This window comes from Charadrius vociferus, unplaced genomic scaffold (genome assembly GCF_000708025.1).
Source record: "Charadrius vociferus isolate BGI_N301 unplaced genomic scaffold, ASM70802v2 scaffold494, whole genome shotgun sequence".
NCBI lineage: Eukaryota > Metazoa > Chordata > Aves > Charadriiformes > Charadriidae > Charadrius > Charadrius vociferus.
The window spans coordinates 915586-937636 of NW_009648157.1; the positions used below are offsets into that span (position 1 = coordinate 915586).

A 22051-nucleotide genomic window follows, 5' to 3' on the forward strand; every position below is an offset into this window, starting at 1 on the left:
ACTTGTTCATCTAGTCACTCTGACCTTGGAAGCTCAGGCCCCAGTTCTAGGTCATGTTGAATTGTGATGCTCATCTTTCCAAAATTAAACTTTCTGTGCATTTCTGATATGAAGAGAATTTTGAAATATTTTTGGCTTTAAGGTGATTCAGACTGAATGTAAATTAAATTGAAAAAGGCCTTCCTGTCAACAAGAATAACATTTTTTCAGCTGATTATTGTAACCTTATTATTCCCAAATGGAGATCCTTCATAATAATTTTCTAATGTCTCAAATGTGACAAAAAAAAATATCAATTTTCTTAGAACTATTATAGCAACATTTTAGAGATTTTTCTTATCTGAATTTTTGTGGATCCATTTCAAATCATATTTTACAAAGAAGAGAATAATTAAAAAGGTACCTAATAGTTAATTGTCTGCATGTTTCAAACCTGATTCACCACTGCTGAAATGTATAGTGTACTCTTACTTTATCTGCCTAGGTAGACCATCCAGTGTTGATCTAGTCAGAAAAGACACTTAGTCATGACTACGCAGCTCTGAGGGCAAGGTCAAGGGCATGGGAGCCCAGGTGGTCAGTCCACTGGGGTGGCTGAGGAGAAAGGGCTTGAGGGAGAGTGGAGAGATCCTGCAGGTCAACAACTGTTTCCATAGTTGGCGTTAACAAGAAGGATACAGCTTTTATGATCATGGAACCTGCTCTGACGATTGAGGATGGCTAGGAAGAGACAGGATCAACTTCATCAAGCAGAGCAAAAGCATAATTTCCACAGGCTGGCTCACCTGGTAACAGAGCTTTAAACCAGGAACGACAGGGGAGGGAGATGATGACCCACAATCAAGTGAGGAAGGTGGTAGATTGGGTTGGCAAGAAAAGGGTTCAGGGTGATGTGGACAGAAGAGATGTTGTAATCAACAAAACGTAATAGTAGGACACCCCCCTAAGTGATGTAGGCACGCAAACACGGAAGTGCCTACAGGACAGCATGATGGGGAAAGCGCCATACATTTTCTGGTAAATCAGCACAACTGGGTGCTCTCCGAGCCAGCAATGCTCCCTCGTGGCAAAGGCGGCCAATAAGCTCCTGGGCTGCATTAGGAAAGGCATTACCAGCAGCTGCAGGCAGGTGATCCTTCCTCACTACTCAGCCCTGCTGAAGCATATCTGGAGTGCTGTGTCCAGTTCTGAGCTCCCCAGCACAAGATAGACATGTACATACTGGAGTGAGTCCAGTGAAGGGCCACACAGATGATTTGTGGACTGGAGCATCTCTCATACAAGCAGACGCTGAGAAGATTCATATCTGATCAATGTGTATAAATACCTGACAGGGGGGAGGGAAGTAAAGAAGAAAGAGCAAGATTCTTCTCAGTCTCACGACAAGAGGTTTTGAAGTCTCAATCCTTGGAGATACTAAAAACCCAACAAGATATGGTCCTGAGCAACCTGCTGTAGGTCGCCCTACTCTTTGCAGGGGCATTGAACTAGATGACCTCCAGGCAGCCTTCCCAACATCAACAATTCTGGTATTCTGTGACCAACCATAGGTGAAAAGCACTTTAAACTAGATTTTTGTTTCTTTTTTAATTTATAAATGTGCTACTCCATATTTATTGCAAATATTTGTCAGTGATGACTTTTAAATCTGGGACTTTAAAACTTTTGAATACATTTTAGCCAAACCTCTGTGCTGGTAAGCTTATATAAAAAAAAATACAGCTTTGGGCACTAATTTTTTTCGGATTTTTTTTTCCTGCTTACTTATTCCCTAACCTTTTCCACAATTTCCAGAGTTACTGGTTAAAAGCAGGATGGTCTGAATTAAAATTGCACTGCTGACAACAATTTCCTCATCTTTTAATTATTGATAAAGCATAACATTGTAGAAAAGGGGAATCCTCGGTTACTTAAGTAGCCCTCCAATGCCTATCTGGCAGTACTCAAGGCACCCCAATAGATGTTCTTGATTTGGTCTTAAAACTTAGGAGAAGCAGCTTTCCTGACACCCCACTTCCTTAAGCTGTTTTAGTGTGTCACTGTACATGTGAGTAAAAAGTGTTTATTAGTGTCTATTAATAGAACTAATGTATACAGAACACATAAATGTATATAAAAATCATCTCTGTCTTGAAGACAGGCACCACCTATGCACAAAGCCTGCAATAATATTCTAATGGACAGAACATAAAAAAAAAGTTAAAATATTTTGACATTCTTTAGCACTTCAGAAAAAGCACAGGCTATAAAGATTCCGCTCTGTCTTTAGTCTGTTCCCAGTCTTCCTGAATTTCCTCTCTTATTTGACTTTATTTTAACATCTCTCATTTGGTGTGTGAATTAGCCACCGCTTTTGGTTCAGAGCTAGCTCACGGAGCAGGCAAAAGAGACATCAGAAAAGACTAGCAAACCTCAGAGGATGGTGGGCTGGTAATTTTGTCAGTACTGGAAGAGGTAGGAATTGCCTATTTGAGCCTCAGACTCAATCCAAATTGTTGCTTTGTTGCTACAGAAGAGAGAGAGCTGTGCCGGGTGAAAACTGCTGCTGTGTATGGGTAACCACTTTTTTCAACCTGTTTTGGGGAAGTGATGAGGCCAACAGGAGTAACTCAAAGGGTGGGTTATGTGAAAAGGTATAAACATAACCCCCCAGCTCAGTGGAGGAAAAGAGACTTGCTCTTAGGGGTCCCTTCTGCTCCTGCCTCTTTTCCTCCCTCAAAATTGTGTTTGGAACTGATACTTCAGTTTTGTTTCTTATTTGGCAAATGTCTGTTTTACGAAACTCTTGAAGGGAAAAAAAATCTTGATTCCATGTTGAATTATGCTAATTCCAGTCCAGTACTTCTCCAATTGCCCAGCTGTGAGTGATTCTCAGACTGTGATTCATGCATTGACACTAATGGCACATATTTTTGAGTAAGTAGCCAAAAATATTGTATTTTTTCAAACAACAAGAAATAATTACTGCAACAGTGTTATAAATCAACTGAAAAAGATTTTAGTAAACTACCCCCCACCCCAAAAAAAAAGAAAAAAAAAAGGCAAAATTAATTATTGAATGTAACTTTCTAAAAAATGTGCATTCTCTCACTTTAGGTTTCCTCCCTCTGAATTTGTGTCCTTGCCCCTGTCAAGGCTGAATGACAGATAGACATTCTTCCTTGCCTGTACCATGACTGAATAAGTTAATGAATTAGAAATAAATCCCAATGAAATATAATAGAATTATGAGAGTGAGATATTACGAGGACAAAATGATGAGAAGATATGCATTGAGAATGAACAGACTATAATGAGCAGAAAGTATTTCACTCCTTCCAAACCTTTCTCCAAAATACAATCCAAGCTTAAACCGATGAAGAGATTTTGAAGTATGAGAAAGTTGGGTTAACTTTTAAATTTTATTTTTTCTTCTCTATTTTATATTCTATGCCAAATTTATGCATGAACTGAAGTCAAAGGGCTGTAATATTGTGGTGGTGGTTTTGTTTTTTTTTACAACTGCATTAGTACATCAAACCTTATTTGTATGATTTAAGGATTGCTTTTATTCTTTACTCAGGTGCTGACTGCATGTTTGGATTCTTGGTTAAAAAGCTCCATACTAGTAATAAATCCTTGCTTCTAATGGAACCTTCTGAAATGAAACTCTTTCAGGAACTTCTCCAACAATTTACTTTAGGAACAAAAATTGTGGTTGCAGATCATTTTGTCCAACCTGCTTCTTGAAGCAAGACCATTGCCAACAGCAGCTTAGGCTAGCTGTGACTTTGTCGAGCTTTCTTGAAAGTCTCTAAGGATGGAGAACACACAGCCTCGATAGGTACCTGTTTCAGGGTTGCACCGCTGTCCTACAATCCAGCCCGAACCTTCCAAGCTGTAGCTTATAGCAGTTAGTTGCCTTTTCATTTAACAATCACTGCTCCTGAGAGGACCTTGGTTACACCCTGTTTGTTATGCCTCTTCAAGCAGTTGTAGGCTGCAGTTTTGTTTGTCCTTTTCCCTACTTCTTTGCTTCCATCTCATCAGACTGAGCAGACTCAGTCACTCAACCCCTCCTTGCAGGCCATGTGCTGCATGCCTCTGACCATCTCCACAATGGAAGGAGAAATCCAACATCCTTCTTGAGCTGAGGGGCCTGAAAGTGGACACAGGCACAGCCTCAGCAGGACCAAGTAGAGGTGGGGGTAAAATAATTTCTCTTGTTCTTCTGGCTACATTCTTCCTAACATAATTTGCGTGCAATTTGCATTATCCACAAAGAGAGAACGCTGTTGTCTTATATTTTATTTGGTTTCCATTTTCCAGGAGGGCTGCTGTTCAGCCTAGTGTTTTTCCAACCTGTACTGATGCACGTGTTTATTTGGCTCTGGCTGCAGGATTTTGTACTTCTCCATGTTTATGGAAAACTTGATGAGGTTTCTGTTGGTTCACTCCTCCAGGGTCCCTCTAGCACTGAGGTTGTGTTACGTAGTGTATCAATCTCCCTCCAACCCTAATTTAGTGTCATCCACAAATTTGAAGATGAACTTTTTATCATAATCCAGATTATTGATAACTATATTAAACAGCATTGGCTCCAGAGTCAACCTCTAGAGTACTTATTACCTACAACAAACTAGGTGTTGAGACATTAATGTACACTGAGTCTGGTGATCCAGCCTATTTTCCACCCATATATCTGTCTGTACTTCTCTGGCTTACAGATAAGAATGCCGTAAACCAAAAGCCTTACTACAGTTGAATTATATTGCACTCACCACCTTCCCTTTGATCATTTAACTAATTATTTCATCATAAAGTCAATGAGGTTGGTCAACCACAACCCAGTTTCCTGGATCCTCCTTGATTTTGTCAAAGTTGAGTTAGCCTTCTATTACTTGTCTGAGACCTCTTTTCATCTCCGTGTTTTTTTCTAAGTGATGATAGTAGCCTAATGAATACATTGATCAACAATTTCAGCACCCTGAAATGAACCCCATTTGGCTTCAAAGATAGGAATACTCTTCAGAGTAATTACTAATTCTCTAAGTAATTCCCTAACCTGTTAATATACTTCTGTTGGCTTTGCCAGTGAAATCTGACACACACACAAAAGAAAAGCTGTTAACTGTTTCAGTCTATTCCATGTAGTCAGTCACCAGATTTTCTCCCCCATTCATCAACTCTTTGTTCTCACTGAAATTCTATTTGTCTCTGCCATACTTGTAAAATCTCTTCTTGTTACACTCTGTGTCCCTCACTAGTTTTGGGCATAAATGCTCAGACTGCTTTGGTACTCCTCCTTTGCTGCCTGCTTTTATTTCCACTTCTTTTATGTTCTTTTGCATTTTAGTTTGTTAAGGGGCTCCTTGCTTAGCCAAGTGGATCTTCTGTTGAGATATATAGTCTTCCTCTACTATGGGATGGGCTTGTTCCTGAGCCCTCAATAAGTTTTCCGTAAAATATTTTCTAATTCCCTTGAAACCTTTCCCAATCATATATGCAAGAATATTCTGCCTAGCAATTAACTATATAAACTATGGTCTGTTCTTCTCAAACCCAGAGTCATATTTCTGTTTGCCTTCCCAGCCTACCTCTTGATCACATCTCATGGATGCTGCAGCCAAATTTCCTCTCTGTGGCCATATTCACCAGCAATTTCTCATTGTTTGTGAGGAGTGGATCAATAGAGCATTGCCCTTGGTTGGCCACTGTGCTGCTTGTGTTGGGAAGTTATCATCAACACAGTCCAGAAACTCCCTGGATTACTTGCACAATGCTATGTTGACCTTCCAGCCAATGATTGCAGTCTATCCATGTAGAAATCCTCTGCAAGACTGTGGACCACTGATTGGGAGGCTTCTATGAGTTATTTATAGAAAGACTTTACACTCTTGGTCAGATAGTTTGCAAGATTCCCCACCCCCTCACTCCCCAATCATCAGTGTTAATTTCTCCTCTGACCTATACACAGTCTTCAGACATATGTGGTTCTGGTTTGTTATGGTCTGTGCAATCAAGCTCTCCCTTTATGTAGAGCTCAAGCTCTTCCCCTCTTCTTCCATATTTGTCCTTCCTAATGAAGTTGTGCCCATCCATGACCATTCTCCAATCATATGTGCTATCTGATCTGATCTGTGCACTATCCCACCAAGCCTCGGTGTTTCCAGTCTCATCACAGCTGTCTGACTGTGTTTGGACTTCCAATTCTCTTTCTGTGTTAGAGCACAGGCATTTGAGTTAAGCCTGTGAATACCCCCCCTTCTAACTGGGGATGTGAATATTGTCCCTGCAGCTTTCTCTCAGCTGTACCTCCCCTGTTTCCTAACCTATCTTTAGGCTTAGGAACACATCCTGTGACCAGCCTTGCTTAGAGGTTTCCTCACCAAGTTACTAAGTCCATTTGTGAAGATGACCTTCCCTCTCCTAAACTGGTGGATCCCGTCTGTTCTTGGCAGTCCCTTGTCATCAAATGAAGGACTGTGATCAAAGAAGCCAGAGAGACAACAAATACACAGTCAGGCTTTGGTTTGATGGGTGCATCTGTGCCTACTTGGGCTTTTTCCTTTGAATGGAAAGTTTGATGAGAACATCCCCTAAGTTCCTGTTCCCCTCACCTAAACACCCTTCACTGTTAATGTTTACTTTCTGTCATGTGGTCCTGTGTTTCTGTAAAAGACATTCCTGATATCTAGAGTTTTTCCAAGACTTAAATGAAATTTAGGTTCTTACTCCTACGTGCTGGGTTTGAGGAAGAGATGACTGAGTTAGTAAATGAAGAATGAGTCATGAATCTCTTAAGAAGTTGTCACATATAAGTCCATGGGACGGGCTGCATCCAAAAGTGTTGGATGATGTCATTGCAAGGCTGATCTCTATCATTTTTGAAAGGCTGTGGAGAACAGGAGAGGTCCTCAGTTATTGAAGAAAGGCATATTTTGCACCCATCTCCAAAAGAAGAAAGAAAGACAGTCTGGGAACTACAGGTTGGCCAATCAACATCACTTCTGTCATGAGGAAAATTGTAGAGCAAGTTCTCTTGGAAGTTGTTTATTTGAACAGGAAGGAGAACATGGTGAGTGTGAATTAGCATAGATTTATTATAGGTATATTGTGCTTGACCAACCTGACTGCCTTCTGTGATAAAATGACTAGGTCTCTTGTTAATGGTTCACACTCTACCTCCATACTAGTTACAGCTGGAGTTCCTCAGGGATTTATTCTAGGACATGTCCTGTTAAATGTCTTTGACAACGACCTGGAGGAGGAGATGGGAGTGCACTGTCTTCAAATCTGCAAATGACACCAAAGTAGGGAGTGCAGTTGATATGCTCGAGGGTAGAGCGGCCATACAGACGGACCTAGACAGGCTGGAGGAATGGGCTGACAGGAACCTCATGAAATTCAGCCAGGAGAAATGCAAAGTCCTGCACCTGTGATGGACTTAATCCACTGCTACTATTCAAGCTGGGGCCTAACTAGCTGGGGAACAGCTTTGCTGGAAAGGACCTGGGCTGCTGGTGAACAGCAACCTGTGCATGCACCAGTATTGCCACATGTCCTCAATGAAGGCCAACAGTATCCAGGGCTGTATCAGAGGCAGTGTAGGCAGCAGAGCAAGGGAAGAGATTATTCTGCTTTTATTTGGCACTCATTAGACCATGTCTGGAATACCATACCAAGCTTTTTGCCCATCATTACAGGAAAGGTGTTAATAAACTTCAGTAAACCCAGTAGAGAGACACGAAGGTGGGAGCACATGCCTTATGGTTGTGAGAAGTTGATTTGTTCAGCCTGGAGAAGAGGTGGCTTTTGAGCATGCCTAATCTAAAATCTACAAGGAGGTTATCAAGGCTCTTTATTAAGATGCCTGATGGGAGACTGAGAAACAGGAATCATAAACTGAAGCAGAGGAGGTTCTGACTGGATATAGGGGAGAAAAAAAACCCTGATGATGGAAATAATTAAGCTGAGAGGTTACTCAGTCTCCATCCTTGGAGGTTTTCAAAACCAGACTTCATAAAGCCTTGAGTAAGCTGATCCTTCTTTGAGTGGGAAGTTGGACTAAAGACAGCCTGAGTTGCTTTCCAGCCTGGATGATGCTATGATTCTGTAGACTTACTAAAGTTAATGCACGTAGTACTTTTATGCAGTAACTTAAGAATTTTAATTCACATGCTTTAACTTTCCTAAACATTTCCCAATAGCCAAGTGTTAAAGATTCTTCTGAGAATACACTCCAATGCTTTGCAGTAAACAAGCTTTTATTGGTTTGTTTTCAGTAAGCTGAGAGTACACAAAGAGAAAAGCATGATGGTGGGATAAGGATAATTTTCAAATCTATTGCTTAATTTGTCCTCCAGGCAAGTTATCTAGGCCTTCCTAGATAGGCCTTCCTATCAACTGGACATATAGCTGTGAAGATGTGATAATACTATCAGCGTATGTTAGAAGGCAATTCAGGAGAATTGGAGATTCCTATTTCAGATAGTTTTTGTTGGTTAACAACGAAAATCAGTGTTGTAGATAATAAAAACATTTGTTTAGAAGCCTGCATTTCACAGATACTAAGCTTCAGCAGTTCCCACTGCTTTCAGTGTAGCTGGATCCGCTGTATAACTCTGAAAATGAAGCAGAAATTTCTAAATTGTTTCTCTCACATGTGAATACCTGAAGTTAGGGATCTACCTTCATCTGAAGTACTTTACCTAAAGAGATACCCTACTTTTCTTATGGAATAGCCTGTATTTCACACAGAGCAAATAGCAAAGCAAATGAGATTAGAAAGTGTTTAGAATCTCTTAAATCTACATCATTTTTATTTATCATCTACCATATGAGTTCAGTTGGTGGGAAATAAACACACATGGATATTTAGGCACATGGACTATGTGTTGGAGGACTAGAGAATTTTGTCCACAGGTTGTATGTGTCAGCAAGAGGATCTTGATTGGAATATTGATCTTGCAAACTACAGACCATTGAACTATTTTTGTAAAAATTACCTGGAAATTACTCTTACTTGCTGTCAAATGTCTTTTCCATCTTATGAGTTGCCGTAAGGCATTTTAAAAGGTCTCATTTTACAAATAACTTACTATTACTTTTTGAACTCTGGTCTTGGATATGCAAATTTTGCAATTTAGTCAAACTGTGTAATATTTTGAATTGTTTGGAATACCGGGTGGCAGTAGTTTGTTGGAGTTTAGGAAGCAAGTAGCCAGACACGAAGATGTGGAGGGTTTTTTTAGTATGGGTAATTTGACATACGACCCACTGAAACTTTTACTTTCTGTGTAATCCTGAAATTCTATATTCTTAAACTAACCTTTATTGGGGCATTACTTAAGTTAATGCAAAAGTATTAAAGGCTTTTAGATGTCTGTAAATATGCTTAAATCTATATATGCAAAGTTAGTGTTTCTCTAGTTATAGGCAAAAATATTGTATCGGATGCAGTGGAACTTGTCCCACTCCAAAAATCCATGGTTATTTTACTTCCATAGGATTTAAAATTTGGCATGCAAAATAGGTTTTGAGGTAATAGTAATTGTTTGTGTTCTCATGCCTTATTTTGAGTGCCTGATTTTTGTGTTTTATTTGACAGTAGTGCTATTAAATAAAACTTTGTCTTTATTTATTTTATGGATGTCCAAACACAGGAGGAATATACTTGAATCCAACCAGTTCAGCTTTTCAGCTCTATTCTGCCTAAATAGGGTTCATCAGGGCAGCAACGGTCTTTGCTGAAGAGCTCTCCACATCCAGCACTGAACAGTGTAACTGATTGGTCATCAAATCATTGAAAAAAACCTCCCAATCTGAGTTCAGATTCAGCCTTCAGGCAAAAAAGGCAAAACCATGAATTTCAGTAAAGTTCAGATATACCAGGCTGAGATCAGTCCTTTAGTACAGCTCTTTGGTCAGGGCATTGTAAATTAGGGTGCAAAAAGCATCGCATACTTTACATGGAACATAGCTTTGGGTCTACCTGCCTGCTAATCTCGACTTAGACTTTTGTCCACAACCTTTTACACTGCACTTGTTACCATCATCTGTGGGAATCTAATACGTGAAATTGTCAATGTTGCTGGTCATACCCGAAAAGCTGCTACAGTTTAAGCCACCATTTCTTCAGCAAAATTTTTAAGAGCCAGAAAAGGCCATAAAGGTTGCATTGCCAAAAGTTGCAGCTTGTGACTGGGTGCCTGCCATGCAATGGAAGTCAAGTTCTGAGCTAAGCGCTAGTGAAATACTTGGGGAGAATTAGGCACTGCTTAGGAGTGCTCAGCGTGCAGCTGCATGCCTGGTAGTCAACAGGGACCCGAGGCAAGAAGGAGCACCCAATCCTCCTTAACAAACATACCTTTCTACTATTTCCGTTCGCAAGGCTGGATCATCTCTTTCTCACAGAAAAGTCAGAGAACGTGTTGTTGTAACAGTGATTGGAAAAGTTGCTTGGGACCCCACGTTTTCAAATATTACTGTATTTTAACCAACACCCTACTAGTTGCTTTAAGGGAGTAACTCTCACTTTATTTTCTTGATATTGTCCTGCTTTGTTTAAATCTCTCTGAAACCAGATGAAATACCTTCTGTGATATGCCATAGTCACTGGCTCGTAGGCACTGCTCTGGGGTAGGGGAGATGTAGATTTAAGTTCAAGCATCAAATTAAACTGAATTGGGATTTGAACTTGAAAGGAGATTGGTGCACAAGTGCTCACAGGTACCCCCTCTCCTTCTTTGCCAGTTTTAGGTTTAGACATGACTGAAAAGTGCGAAGAATTTTCTCGGGGTGTGGCCAAAAAGGAAGATGACTGCTTTGTCTGAGGGTCTGGTGTCAGTTTAGACATTAGCTACAGGGTCTCAACAGCATGGCCGTATCAGGACTGAGGCAGGTGTGTTTATGTTGGTAGTCAGCATTGGTTTTGTCACAATGAAATTAGATGCTCAATCTATGTTCATGTTACAAATTATAGTGGCATAGCCATCTGATCATTTGAAATTTTGTTTGCATTTTCCTAAAGCAATGATCTTGAAAGTTTTGTTCATAAAAGCTGTGTCTAAAAAATAGTATATTTTTAAATAGCAGATCTGATGACTCACTAAGTCTTACATGTTAAAATTGCACTCAGGAAATCCTAATAAAAGTAAAAGTAGGTAGGTTTTGGTAAAAGGTAGCAATGTGAATGGTCTAAAAATCCATGACCTGAAAACCTGCAGACTAAATTTTCATAAAAAATAATTAAAATCCATATTAATTCTTGAACTGCAGGTTGGGTGTGCAAGATGAAAATTAGTCAGTGAGAATACCTAGTATTGTGAGCAGAGGGAGGTGGTTAATTGCCATTACTAGTAAACACTTTGAGATTTCCCAAATTTTAGCTTTGTTTAATGCTCTAATGTAAAAAGTTATATGATTTTTGGAGTGAAGTGATAGTTTTAATCAGGCTCAGTCATACAGAAAAGATTTTTGGCCTCATAAGTCCTTCTTGAGTTCATCAATAAGGTTATTCTTTAAGGAGGCATGCTGATATAAGAAAAATGGGAGAAGTGTGTTGGAACACTACAGATTGCAAGGCCAGGTAGAAACAAGTACAAAACATTACAGAAGAATGCAAAGAACTGAGACTAATTCAGTTAAAGGAAAAAATAAAGAAAGAGGAAACAAAGTAACACAAACAGAACACACATACACACAAAAAAGAAATTAAAATGTCGTTTTAAACAAATCTTTTCTTCAGTGTAAAGGTTTGGTTGAGTCAATCTCATGTTCCAAAATAGTAATGCCTTGGTGATGAGTTTATAAAATCGACATTTTTTGGGGAAATCTAGTATTTAATTATTTGTTCATTTTATGTGGGATACTGAGAACCGTGCTTTTGTAATCACATATACACCAAATGAGCATAGAGTAAGAAGTCATGCACTAGATAGAGAACCGATGAAATCAAATTGGAGGGGAATGATCCAGGAGGATGAAAAGCTCACTCTGCCACAAGGTTAAAGTTGTGAATATCTCCCCCTTCATGGTATTCACACAGGAATCAAGGAAAATGTGTAGAGGGCATGGTGGAGATCTTTGACATGCTGCTGGCTACTGCTGCTCGGTTTCGCATGATGAACCTTCAAGGGGAGGAATTTGTGTGCCTTAAATCCATCATCCTGCTCAACTCTGGTAAGTGGTGTGCTTTGCTGTCACTCAGGTACTGGTGATGATTGCTTCTGCATGTGGTTGAATGTTACTTGTTGTCACCAATGAGGTTTTCATTTTGAGACAGCAGCAATCAAAAGGGAGCTGTCAACACAGATGCAGGCAGAGCCACCAGGCAGGGATGGAAGTGGGCAAACCCGTTTAGTAGCATAGACCCAGCAAATAAATGTCGTAAGTAGCTGAGACACTGCCTTATAGCTGATGTGAAGGGCAATCAGAGCAGTGTTTTGAACTAGGTGCTGGCAGGTCTTAAAGCTCTGATTACAAGATACTGAAGTAGCTGGAACCACATTTAGGGCATTCGAAGGCAATGCTTAGTTGTAAACCTTCACCTTCCTTTTCTGGTGATGGCAAACTAAAGGGAAATAATGGCAAAAATGTGTCTGAGTTTATCATGATTTAGTTTATATTAAAATACAGGCATCTAAAACCTGTATGTCATCACCTTCCGCTTCCTTTATAGTTGATGAAATAAATATTTTTGGACTGTAAATCTCATTCTGAAGCACACTTCAAAACCAGGTGACTGGATAACAAGTGTAGGCATAAATATATAAGATTAGCTGACCTGAATTCTGCATGAGAAGATTGAAATAAGCAAATTCAAGTTGAGGCAAGTGACAGAAAAATTCTCTTGCACACCAGAGGATCCTTTTCTGTTTGAAATGAGAAAAAACTCCAGGTAATTTATTTTAAAATGCAGAAGTGAGGTCCACAGTGTTCTCATGGAAAATAATAATATAGGCACCAAAGTCAAAGTTTTAGATTCAATTCTCTTCTAAGTTGTTACCTAATGACTAAAGATGCCAGAGTTTCCCAACCCTGAGGATTTACCCACTCATTCTCCCCTTTTCCTGTTGTATTTGAGCTCACAGATGGCATCAACCTCTAGACAAAAAACATGTGGAGGGCTGTATGTCCTCTTTATCAGATGGTGCAATGGATCACTCGCCCAAGTTGCATGAAATAAAAATTTGGGTAATTCCCAGCAAAGGCTAACTGTAAACACAGCAGACTTTGCTTTATTGATCAGACATTTCTTCCTTTATGGAAACTTGGACCTGGTCTACTAAAAAAATAAATAAATAAAAATTTCAAGCAAATTTATATATTTATACAGTCAAATAGAATTTTTTTCTTTTATGTTCTATGAGATATTAATGTGTTTCAGGTAGTGTTGTGATTGTCACCAATTACCAAAAAGTGACATCTGAGGCAAGCACCTGGCATATTAAGAATGAAGGACTATTGTTTTTATCTTGGATGCCAGGGTGTGACAATTGTAATTACTGTTTGACATTTTAGTTTCCTTTTATTGTCCTGATAATTGTAACAGAGTATTTCCTGGAGTTAAATGTTCTTCCTGAAAAGTGATGCTCCTCCAGATTTTTAGCTAATATGTTCAAATGTAATTATCCTCACAAATAAATCTAGAATATGCAATTGTTTTTTAGAAATATTGAATTAGAATTAGAAAAAGAAATAGAAACAGAAGTTTGAATAAAACTCATTAGATGTCTGTCTTGAACATGAAGACTTCAAGCCATGCTGTTGAGAGTTTTTGTCCCACTGCTGTATTTAATATTGATCCAGAAAACTAAATTTAGATAAAGATCTGCTGGACATCACCAGCTATCCTTCCGAAGCACATCTCACTTAGTTAATGGGACTTTTTGTTCTAAGATTCCCCTAAGGAAATATTGTAAAAAAAAAAAAAAAATCTAACAAGTGAAGTCAGTGATAATCAGAGGCAAATTTCCTTCTGCACGTAAGAGAGATGGGACCACTGAATGAGGCCAGGAGATACTAGATCTTAATTTCATCAAGGTTCATATTCAGCAGGTTTGAATCAGTGGTGCTTTGTGTGGTAGAAGGTCAGAGTTGATTTGATGGTCTGATGAGTGATCTGGTTTTGGGTGTTGGGTTTTTTTTGCATTAAATGAAAATTTATAGCTGCTCAGAATTCTGGCAATTTTACAAGACTCTTGACGGTGGTAGATCAGATGGCACAGTTCAGGTTGAGCTGTTACAGGTTGATGATGAAAACAATTTATACCATTGTTATGCATAGCGTCATGTATTACTCTGGCTTCCATACTGCACTTATAGCAGTATATCTGAGTACACTGTAAACTGAATGTGTATGTGTATATGGTCACAGAATGTATGTCTGTATTGCTTGTAATTGCCTTTATGTATAACAGTAATTAACAGTAATTAATTTTATATTTCAGTTTTTACATTCCTATAACCAACTAACATTTTATAACTGTCTGAGGAGTTTACTAGGTGGTGAGAATGTGGACATGAGTTTTTGACTGTCAAGCCCTTTAGGTGCCCAAATTAGGCAGCTAAACTGCATTACAGAGACAAGTAGCATAATTTGGGGTATGTGTAATAGTTATGTAAGTGTTGTTTGGCACAGATACTCTAAAATGTCTTCTGGAGATGCTTTTCTTCACAGAATATAGCCAGCCTCCTTAGGTAAAGTGTTGGACACACGTGAAATATTATGTGCTCAGAAGCACATGACGTACGTGATGGATGAGGAGAAGCTGAGAGAGCTGGGTTTGTTCATCCTGGAAAAGGGAAGGCTAAGGGAGGGTTTAACTGCAGTCTTCAGGTAGCTGATAAACAGGTTATGGAGAAGGCAGGGCCAGCCTCTTCTCAGAGGTGCAAGAGGAAAGGACAAGCTGCAATGGAGATAAACCACAGCAAGGGAGATCCTGACTGGATGAACAGAACAAAAAGTCTTCTCAGTGAGAGCTTAAGTACTGGAACAGGTTGACCAGAAAGGTGGTAGCATCTCCATCATTGGAGATACTCAAAACTCAGATGGACAAAGCTCTGGGCAGCTTGACCTAACACTGAAGTTACCGCTATTTGAGCAGGAGGTTAAACTAGATGACCTCCAAACCTCTCTTAACCTGCACATGTAAATCTACGTAAGTCTTCTACTAAAGAAACAGCCGATAAACACACAATGAATTTTTGGCCCTTAGACTATCTGTATTATACATGCATACGGTTAAAGCAGCCGATCGCAAAGTGATTTAATCAAGTGGACTAATTAAACAAATTGGACTAATTATGCTACATTTCATATCTAAAAGCAGTCTGCATTTGCATTCTGAAGCTTTGTGCGGATTTAATTCACTGAGCGTACACAAACATTTCTTTATTAAATCCTTGGACATCTGTTAGTCTCTTCACATGAGGTAGTGCTGTTTATTGCTTTTGTCGGACATTTATTTTCTCTTTTTTTTGCAACATCTTTCAAGGCTGTTTAATGTCTTTACACTCCTTTTCCATGCGGTCTTGGGCAAAATGCAAGTGATTTTTTTTTATTTTCTCTCAGTGCATGTGGAAAAGATGGAAGGTTTTGTTTATAAAGCAAAATATACATTTATGTTACTTCCAAATTTTTCCCGAGATATCAAGGCGACAGCATGTCTGTAACAACAAGGACAGCATTGTCCTTGCTAAATAACAAACCAGAAGATGCCCCTCTAAAGCTGCAATAACACATCTTTTGACTAAAAAGCAAAACTGTATTTCGAAAACCACATTCAGCTCAATAATAAAGGGCTGTTTCTTAACTCTGGGGCATAAGTATTGAAACAATGAAAGGGCAACATGATGCCAGATGTTTTAATTTTGAGTGTATCTGAAAACAGGAGTGGTGCTATGTGGCAAAGCAACAGGCTTTCGTTTTGGAGATGAAGATGTAGGTCACATCTGCCTTAGCAGCTGATTTGCCTAATTACTTAGCTGGTTGGTCCATAGAGATGGAAAGATTTAGCTGATTTTATGGATCCTGTAGACCTCCTGATACATCATTCCATGTGACTGTTTGTTATTCTTTCCTTCTGAATTTCCAGTTCCTGTTAAATTGTGCTTTTTATTTCTTTCTTTATTTTGGGGTCTGGATGATTACACGAGTGGATGGTACAGAGCTGAATTTGCTCATAGCTCAGCCTCACTTGCTACAGATCCAGAGCCATGGGGCGCAATGGAAGGGGAAGAAAAGCCTTGGGTACTGCTTTGTGAGCCTGAACGCTAAATGTAAAGATGTTTTAAACTGGGTTTTATTGTGACAGGAAAAGATGTAGAGGGCATCCTCCTTTACAGTACTATGTAAAACTGTATCACTATATATAGTGACACATATAAAATTGTATCACTGTATGCCAACAGCCAAGTCCCTGAGGGACCTTGTTCTGTGCAGAGCTTTGTGTCATGGGCACGGGCAGGCCAACAGACTTTGCTTGTTTGCAGAGCAGTGCTTTCTCTGTTCTTGCTCCAATTATGTTTTACAATACTGACCTACAGAAAGAGCTGGAAAACAACCTGGTAGCTATTCAATTTAGGCTTACTTTCAGCTTGGAAAGACCTTTGAGACTGTTAAATTTCACTTTGCTAAGACAATTTTCTGCACTCTTGTTCCAAACTGTGCTCGTGTGTGTATGTGTGTGATGGATAGCTGGCATTTCTTCTGGGGAAATTTCTGGTCACTGGCCTGGGGCAGGAGCAATCACCCGAGGGGGGCAGAAAGGAACAACAAATGTCATTTTTCTTGGCAGTTATTGACTGATAATTGCCTGAAGTCTCTACATTTTTGAGGGAGTGCTTTTTTTGATTTATACTTTTTAATAGCTTCTGGACTACAGCTAGGTGAGAAACAATTCCTCCTAACAGATTTTTTTTCTTTTTCTGGTTTCAAAGTTATGAAACTAAGGGGTATTTCTACAAGGGCACAATAGCATCCTCTGGCTGCAATAAGCTGCTCTGGAGGCACTATGGGTTTATGAGACTAATGTTTCCTTCTAATGGATTGTGTTTCATCAGTAATATTTAAGAATCTTGCCACTACAGGTACCTGCTAAGCTATAAAGCCTGGTACTGTCAGTAGGCATATGTAAGAGTAGTTAGGAGTCATTCAGCTGAGAGAAGCCTCGGGAGCTGTTTCTCTTTGGTGAATTCATTTCAGTAAAAATAATAAAAATCATAAGAAACTTTGTGAGAAAAGGGGCCATTGTACTATCTATCCATATCAAATTTGAAGCAATATTCATTACCAAAATTAAGAGCTCTGACTGACGTTGTTCAGAAGCTGTGCTTTGCTTGACTTATCCTTTTGTTTTTTTAAAGCAGTCTCTTTCACTCTCTCTCTCTCAAAGACACTCACACTGACATTCACAAACACAACTTTATATTTCTTTTTAGTACAGAACACCCAGAGTCATAAAACCTACTTGCATGTTACAGTAGTTCTAGGTGTCAGGCCCTTGAATTACCAAGATGATGTGAGGAGGTGACTGAGGTGTGCCAAGAAGATGGTAAAAAAATCTCAATTTCCCTGACTGCTCAGATGGATGGCAAAATATTCTTGTCTTCAAATGCAATGGTATAGCCCCCCAGGCTACAAACAATAGAAACAAGCTAGAGTATATATGTCTGTGTATGTTAGCATGTGTGTCTTTTTTTCGTAATAGCACTAACTGCATTGCATATTGTGCTATATATGATGCTTTAAAGAAAAGCAAAGTGAAAAGTAATTCCAGAAACCAATTTTTTTTCCAAGGGCAAATCCAAATTTCTTCTTGGTTTTGTGAGCTGATGCAGAAGGGTTACACACAGAATTTGTCAAGTACATTATAGACACAGGATGAAGCCAGTTTGATTCTATTACTGTACATACATCTTAGACTTTTGCTGCTTCAGGGCTGGATTATAGTAATACAACCTGTTTAGAGTTATTGGCTCAATCCAGAAGATTAAAAAACTGGTGCTGAAGGCAACAGCTGCCTTTTGGCAGCACAGTGCTGTTGTGACCTGCTTCACATTGGTTGTGTGTTGTCATCCAGAACAAATTCAACATAAAAACATGCAAAATAGTTTAAAAATTCCCATTTAGAAAGCTGAAGTGCTTCATGCATCCAAGAATTACTATTGGCAATTACTACTACTACTGGCTCTTATGCCTGGGTTAGAGTGTTTTATAGGAGATGTAGAGGGGCTGTTCAAAGGGGAGTTTGAAGGTGTTTTGATCGCTGGAAAATTTCCTTCTGGTCCAAATCTCCAGGCCGCTCACTGTCAGCAGTAGGCAATGTAAGATAGCTACATTTACACAGGTTGCTTTGGACACGGTTTTTGAAGGATGGTCGGGTTTGCAGGTGAAGGAGCACACCTCGCTTGGTTGAGAGGGTTTTGTTGAGGTGAGTGTGCGTAAACAAACGCACAAACCCTGGTTTTGTTTACATGTTTTGTGATAACATATTATTCAGTTCTAGACTGACTAGCAAATCACCAAAAATCAAATATTAAACAGCAGAGAAAATAGCAAAAACTGCCAAAGCCCTGGGCTGGTCAGTAAGTATTGCAGAGCTCTCAAGCGGCGACAGCATCTCCTCAAGGTTTCAGAACCAAGTGACTGAGAAGAGTGCAGCCCACGGGTGAGTCTAGCTGCAGGCAGCAAGTGTCGCTCACCACTTGTCCCAGACCTTGGATGGACCCAGGCAGGGAAGAGGCATCATCTTGCTCCTCCTGCTTTGCCTACGGTGACCAAATCCAAGCTCCAGGGTCATTCAAACCAGTGACCTGCCTGGCAAGCAGGAGGGCTTGCACACAGTCAGCTCCCACGGTTTAACACAGCTGAAGAGGTCAGCCACGAGGTATACCTGGGGCAAGTCTGACTCCATCAAAGTAATTTTTGCCTGTGGTTTGTTTGTTTTCTTTCTCCTTCCTACTCCAGGTGTGTACACTTTTCTTTCCAGCACCTTGAAATCTCTGGAAGAGAGAGACTATATTCACCGTGTTCTGGACAAAATCACAGACACTCTGATACACTTAATGGCTAAGTCGGGCCTTTCTCTGCAGCAGCAACACCGGCGGCTGGCTCAGCTCCTCCTCATCCTCTCTCACATCAGACACATGAGGTGAGGGCAAGCATGCAATCAGCCCTCCTGCACTGGTCCTGTGCAAGGGAGGTTTCACAAACACACATGCACGCTTTTCCTCTACAGGTGGGAGTGCAAACTGTGTGTAGAACTGTTACAAAAAATAATTAAAAAAAAGAAATCTGCTTTTCATAAAGATGTATGGAACACGTGCAAAACAGTACGTTGGATTATGGTGTGAAAGGAGTAAACATTTTCACTGTTTGTTTCTTCTTGTTCTCTTTTCCTTTACTTCTTGTTTTGCTAGTGCTGGGAGCAATATCTACTTTTAATATTATGTGGATCTTGTATCATGTTTGAAAAGTAACAAGTAGAATACTAATGTAGCAGTAGCCTAGTTCTGCAAACTTTAGTCTCCTATAAGATACGATTTAATAAAACTGCCCCTTTTTTGTGGCCACTTTTCACAAGTGGCTTGATGGCAAATCACTTTAGAAAAGAGATTAAGATCATTATGTGTATTTTATGGGTGAGGATAAATGCAGATCTACTGAATCACAGTCTAGAGGACTGTGTCATTTGCTAACTAGAGGTGAGGTGCCTGAGGCACTCCGTTAGTAGCAATGATTCTCCCAAACGTAATTAACTCTTGAGGTAGCTGCTCAGCAGCTAGACTGTTAACAACATGACAAGTCTATACAAAGATACAGTATCGATTTTATTTTTAAGAAGGAACAAGAGATATCGTTAAGCAGAATTTAATTTTCATTATTTCAGTCAATAAAATTAAAATTAGGGTACACAGCACATCATAGCTTCTAAAGCTGAACCATGCAGATTTTACCTCCTGGGCTAAAATACATGTCTTCAGGAAAAAGTCAAGGGGTGTGTGCATGTGTTTTTTTCACTTATGACTTTTTGTGGAGTTTCTTTGTCTTCATGTTAATCATCCTTTTTTTCTTTTTTCCTTAAGAAGAATTTGTACAATTAAGGAAGTTCCGATGCACAGTGAAGTTAATTATTGTTTCCATAGTTTCATAGTTTTGCAAATGGATACTATTACAAGCAAGCATTTGTGAACAAATTGGCTGAGGTTATTTTCTAGAAAAAAAACCCTGATATTTTAGGCTTTATCATGGGAAAGCCAAGATCCATCCCATCCACTAAGTCACAGTGTCTAAATTAGGAGTCCATGTGCTCTAGGCTACCTTTCAGGCAAAGGAGAGCCACCTTTGGAAGGCAACCTGCTCATGAGCAGTCTGAAATGTTCTTTGAAGTTGCTGCCTTCTGCTAACTGTAGCAGGAGAATACACTTAGTTGTTTTGTACAAGGTGGAATTTATATGAACCCAACAAGTATTTTTAGCTGATCACATTTTTTCCTATAGCATATTTGGAAAGTAACTGTTGTTTTGTTACAATCCACAGCAACAAAGGAATGGAGCACCTGTACAATATGAAGTGCAAAAATGTAGTTCCGCTCTATGATCTTCTGCTGGAGATGCTGGACGCTCACCGGCTGCATGCGCCAGCAGCCAGGAGTGCTGCACCAATGGAAGAGGAAAACCGGAGCCAGCTGACAACTGCATCAGCTTCATCTCATTCCTTGCAGTCTTTTTATATAAACAGTAAAGAAGAGGAGAATATGCAGAATACAATATAAAGAAAAGTCAGCCTATATAATGGTATGAGAAACCCAGCAGCGTACTACCTAGCTCATGCTTCATTTTGTCTATAGTGCCACCTATGTAAACACTCCAATGACAACAGTCACCTGCATTTTCCATTTGAGTGTTTGTCAAGCACTTGCCTAAATTGATTTCTTATCCTAAATGGAAGACATTTCGTTGCTGTGGACAGCCAGCAAGGATTGTCAGGCTAACTTGATTTGAAATTTGCAGTGTTTCTATTTAATTTTGCATGTAAGTTGGGTAAGTCCTAATCTAAGATGAACATTCATTTTACTATAAATTAATAGGCCGTACCACCCATGGGTATTGGTATCTTCATGAGTGGCAGCCTTTGTTGATATCCACCCCAAATTCTGAGCTTGCTTAATTCTTCACTTGCCTGAAACTTTGCAGCAGTTTGGTAGGGATTCTGGATTACTTTTTTGGGTGGGTAGATTTGGGCAGGTTGATTGCCATCTTAGTGTGCTGTAGTGGAACTGCACTGCTAGTGGCTGCCTTGGTAGTTTAGGTAGATTCCCGCCTCTCTTCTTCCTACAGTAGAAAGGAACCCCTGTCTGAGAATAATACTGTTTTACCTTGCTGGCTTACATCAGCAGACAACTCCCTCGCAAGATCATACTGACCAAACTTTCAGGTCCCCTTACCACATCCTCTAGCTGAATTGCCTTGAGTGCATCCTATCTTGTCTGACCCTACAAAGCTAATTTGTACTGTTGCTTGGCAGTGTGTAAATCACGGGCGACGCGGCAAACAGTGATAACACAGATGATTACTCTTAAATCAGACCAGATGATTACAAAAATCATCAGGTCTTAAAAAAACCAAAAAAGTCTTCACACACATACATGACCCAGCACTAGTTTATAAAAATCCTCCCCTTGTCCTTTGCTTTGTTGAGCTACAAACCAAGGGGTGAGGATGCCAGTGCAAGACTGGCACAGCAGGGTGGCATGCTCACATCCCACTGAGTAGAGCGTGGCCCAGCCACGTATGGGAGGGCTGGCGTCCCAGCCACAGCAGTGGGCTTTGCATTGCCTTGGCTTTCTTTGGCTCTTGTTGGGGCATGCTCAGAAGTCACTGTTAAGAACCAGCTCTCCTGTGACACCAGAACTGGGCAATGAGCCTCAGACATGGTGAAGGCGCTGGGACTGCATGTGCAGGAAGATCAGTCTGGCTTTCTCCATGCATGTGTGTAACTCTTTTGCATAAGGATTGGTCAGAATCTTCAGACCAAGTGTAAATACACAAAAGGTCCACTGACATC

General features: G+C 39.9%; 1 protein-coding gene across 1 annotated transcript in view; it reads left to right on the forward strand.

The window, feature by feature from the left end:
- The window catches only part of ESR1 (estrogen receptor 1), a 116325-nt gene extending 94679 nt beyond the window's left edge, over nt 1-21646 (forward strand). Inside the window, exons 6-8 of the mRNA XM_009884049.1 lie at nt 12029-12162; nt 18953-19136; nt 20525-21646. Of these exons, the coding sequence (XP_009882351.1) occupies nt 12029-12162; nt 18953-19136; nt 20525-20759 (553 nt within the window). The 3' untranslated portion in view covers nt 20760-21646. The remainder of the gene's footprint in view (nt 1-12028; nt 12163-18952; nt 19137-20524) is intronic.
- The last annotated feature ends 405 nt before the right edge of the window (nt 21647-22051 follow it).